Raw genomic sequence first — 2,006 nt, forward strand, 5'->3', positions numbered from 1 at the left:
TGTGTAGCTGAAAGGATTTGGAATTTTGTTTTTTCCTTCATTCAAGGAATTGGTTCAAGAGTATTTTTTAGTCTTTCTTGTTGATGTTGGTTCATTTCATATTTATGTCCTTATTCATGTTCTCTAAGATTTATTTAGAGCAAGAGGATGAAAGCATCACTTCACCCTGGCAATTAGGAAACTCGTTGGGTTTTTGCTCCAGTGGATGATTGATTATATATATATTATGTCAATCAGGTTGATGGTTTACCATTTCACACCCGCCTGCAGTCTTGTGGTTGATTGGTATCTCTTGGGTGAAATGGGTGCTGACTCAAATCCTATTAATCCAAAGAGGTGGCACCTAATTTGCATCTTGTAAAAGCTCTTCTTTGGGTATTTTGTTAAAATGTGGAGGTGGTGCTTTTTTGTCACTTTGATACTGCTGTCTTAATTTTATTTTGCTTTTTTTAGAAATGTACACATATGCACACAAAAGATTAATTTTGGCTTGAAGTGGTTTTCTTGAATAAACAATGTCAAATCTTGAATTTATCTTTTTTTTCCCTGAACTTGTTTTTTCCCATTTTCATCTGCTGCAATGGAAAACTAGCTACTATTACAACACTGCTTTTGATGTGCCTGTTTGTAAAACTTAATTGCTCCAATTCAAGCTCCAGAAAATGTGCCCAGTTAACATTGTTACAAATGTCTGCAGCATTATATGCAACAGAGTTGTTTTGAAAAATTATTTTGGTTTGAAAACAGAACCATTATACTTCAGTGAATATGTAATATATGCAAATATGCTTTTCACCTGAGTTGTTTACTGTGTTGTCTTTTGATTCATGTCATGTATATTGCTGCATGTGTGTTTGTCTCATGTAGTCTGTTCCAGATATCTTACAGAGGCAATGCTGAGAAAAGCTTTTGTACTGTTTATACTAAAAAGTCAGTAAAAGTACAGCTTCTTAGATATACCTGAAAATTCCTGACTTTAACAATAAAACAAAATAGCATTTAAATCATAGAGGACAAAAAGATCTTTCACTTTTGTAATCTTAATTTAGCTTTCTGTCATTTTAATAGCTGTAAAAGAGAAATCCTGTAAAGCTGTCCATTAAGTTGTAGAGATAGAATTTAAAAGCAGCATTTTATATAAAGCCAAGTTCTTTGTGAAAACATTTAACCATCAGTACTGCTATGTACCATCTCAATGCTGATATAGATTCTTCCAAAGTATTATTTGGTGTTGCTTTCACTTAAAAATTACAGCCTTTTCTGTCCCTCACTGCAGGTACTGTTCCTGAAAACAAAAGATGGCTTATACAGTGAAGGAATCTTAAACTCCTGGACCAAAACCTGAGTTTTTTCATGAAGGATGGCAACACCATACGTTCCTGTTCCTATTCCTATTGGAAGTTCATCATCCAGCTTTACAAACAGAAACCAAAGAAGTTCTTCTTTTGGGAGCATCTCGACCAGTTCCAGCTCTTCAAAAGGACAGCTGGAGGACTCTACAGTTGGTAGTTTTAAAAAGATGAGCGTACCTGACCAAATTGGTTCTCCATCATCTGTGTGTAGTAGTCCACTTGTTAGGACTAAATTTACAGGTATAGACACATCCATAGAATATTGTACTCAGCCTGTGGAAGAAATAGAGCAGAATACAGATTCCAGGAGCTGGGAAGATCGACCGTCCACACCTACTATACTGGGTTATGAGGTGATGGAGGAAAGGGCAAAATTCACTGTAAGTTTTGGGGATAGTATAGTTCATTCTGTAATGACAAGATAACAATTCAATATACTTTGTGTTCTCTTTCAGTAATTAATCCTGCATTTCAGGGATGTTCGAGTACTTTACAAGTACCAATTTAGCTTCCAAGTACTTCTATCTGAGAGGAAAATATCATTCCCATTATACAGGTGGGAAAACTGAGACTCTGAAGCAGTCAAGCAGTCTTTCCTTTAATTCTGTATGTGGAATAGAAGGGATTCATTCTACTTCAGGTATCAATTCCTGC

General features: G+C 35.4%; 1 protein-coding gene across 1 annotated transcript in view; it reads left to right on the forward strand.

Annotated features, from left to right (window-relative positions):
* Positions 1-1,272: 1,272 nt before the first annotated feature.
* SNX16 (sorting nexin 16) overlaps positions 1,273-2,006 on the forward strand; it is a 22,341-nt gene continuing 21,607 nt past the window's right edge. The window contains exon 1 of the mRNA XM_010085462.1: positions 1,273-1,732. Within this exon, the coding sequence (XP_010083764.1) occupies positions 1,361-1,732 (372 nt within the window). The 5' untranslated portion in view covers positions 1,273-1,360. The remainder of the gene's footprint in view (positions 1,733-2,006) is intronic.

The sequence above is a fragment of the Pterocles gutturalis genome, unplaced genomic scaffold, assembly GCF_000699245.1.
Source record: "Pterocles gutturalis isolate BGI_N339 unplaced genomic scaffold, ASM69924v1 scaffold7185, whole genome shotgun sequence".
Classification (NCBI taxonomy): domain Eukaryota; kingdom Metazoa; phylum Chordata; class Aves; order Pterocliformes; family Pteroclidae; genus Pterocles; species Pterocles gutturalis.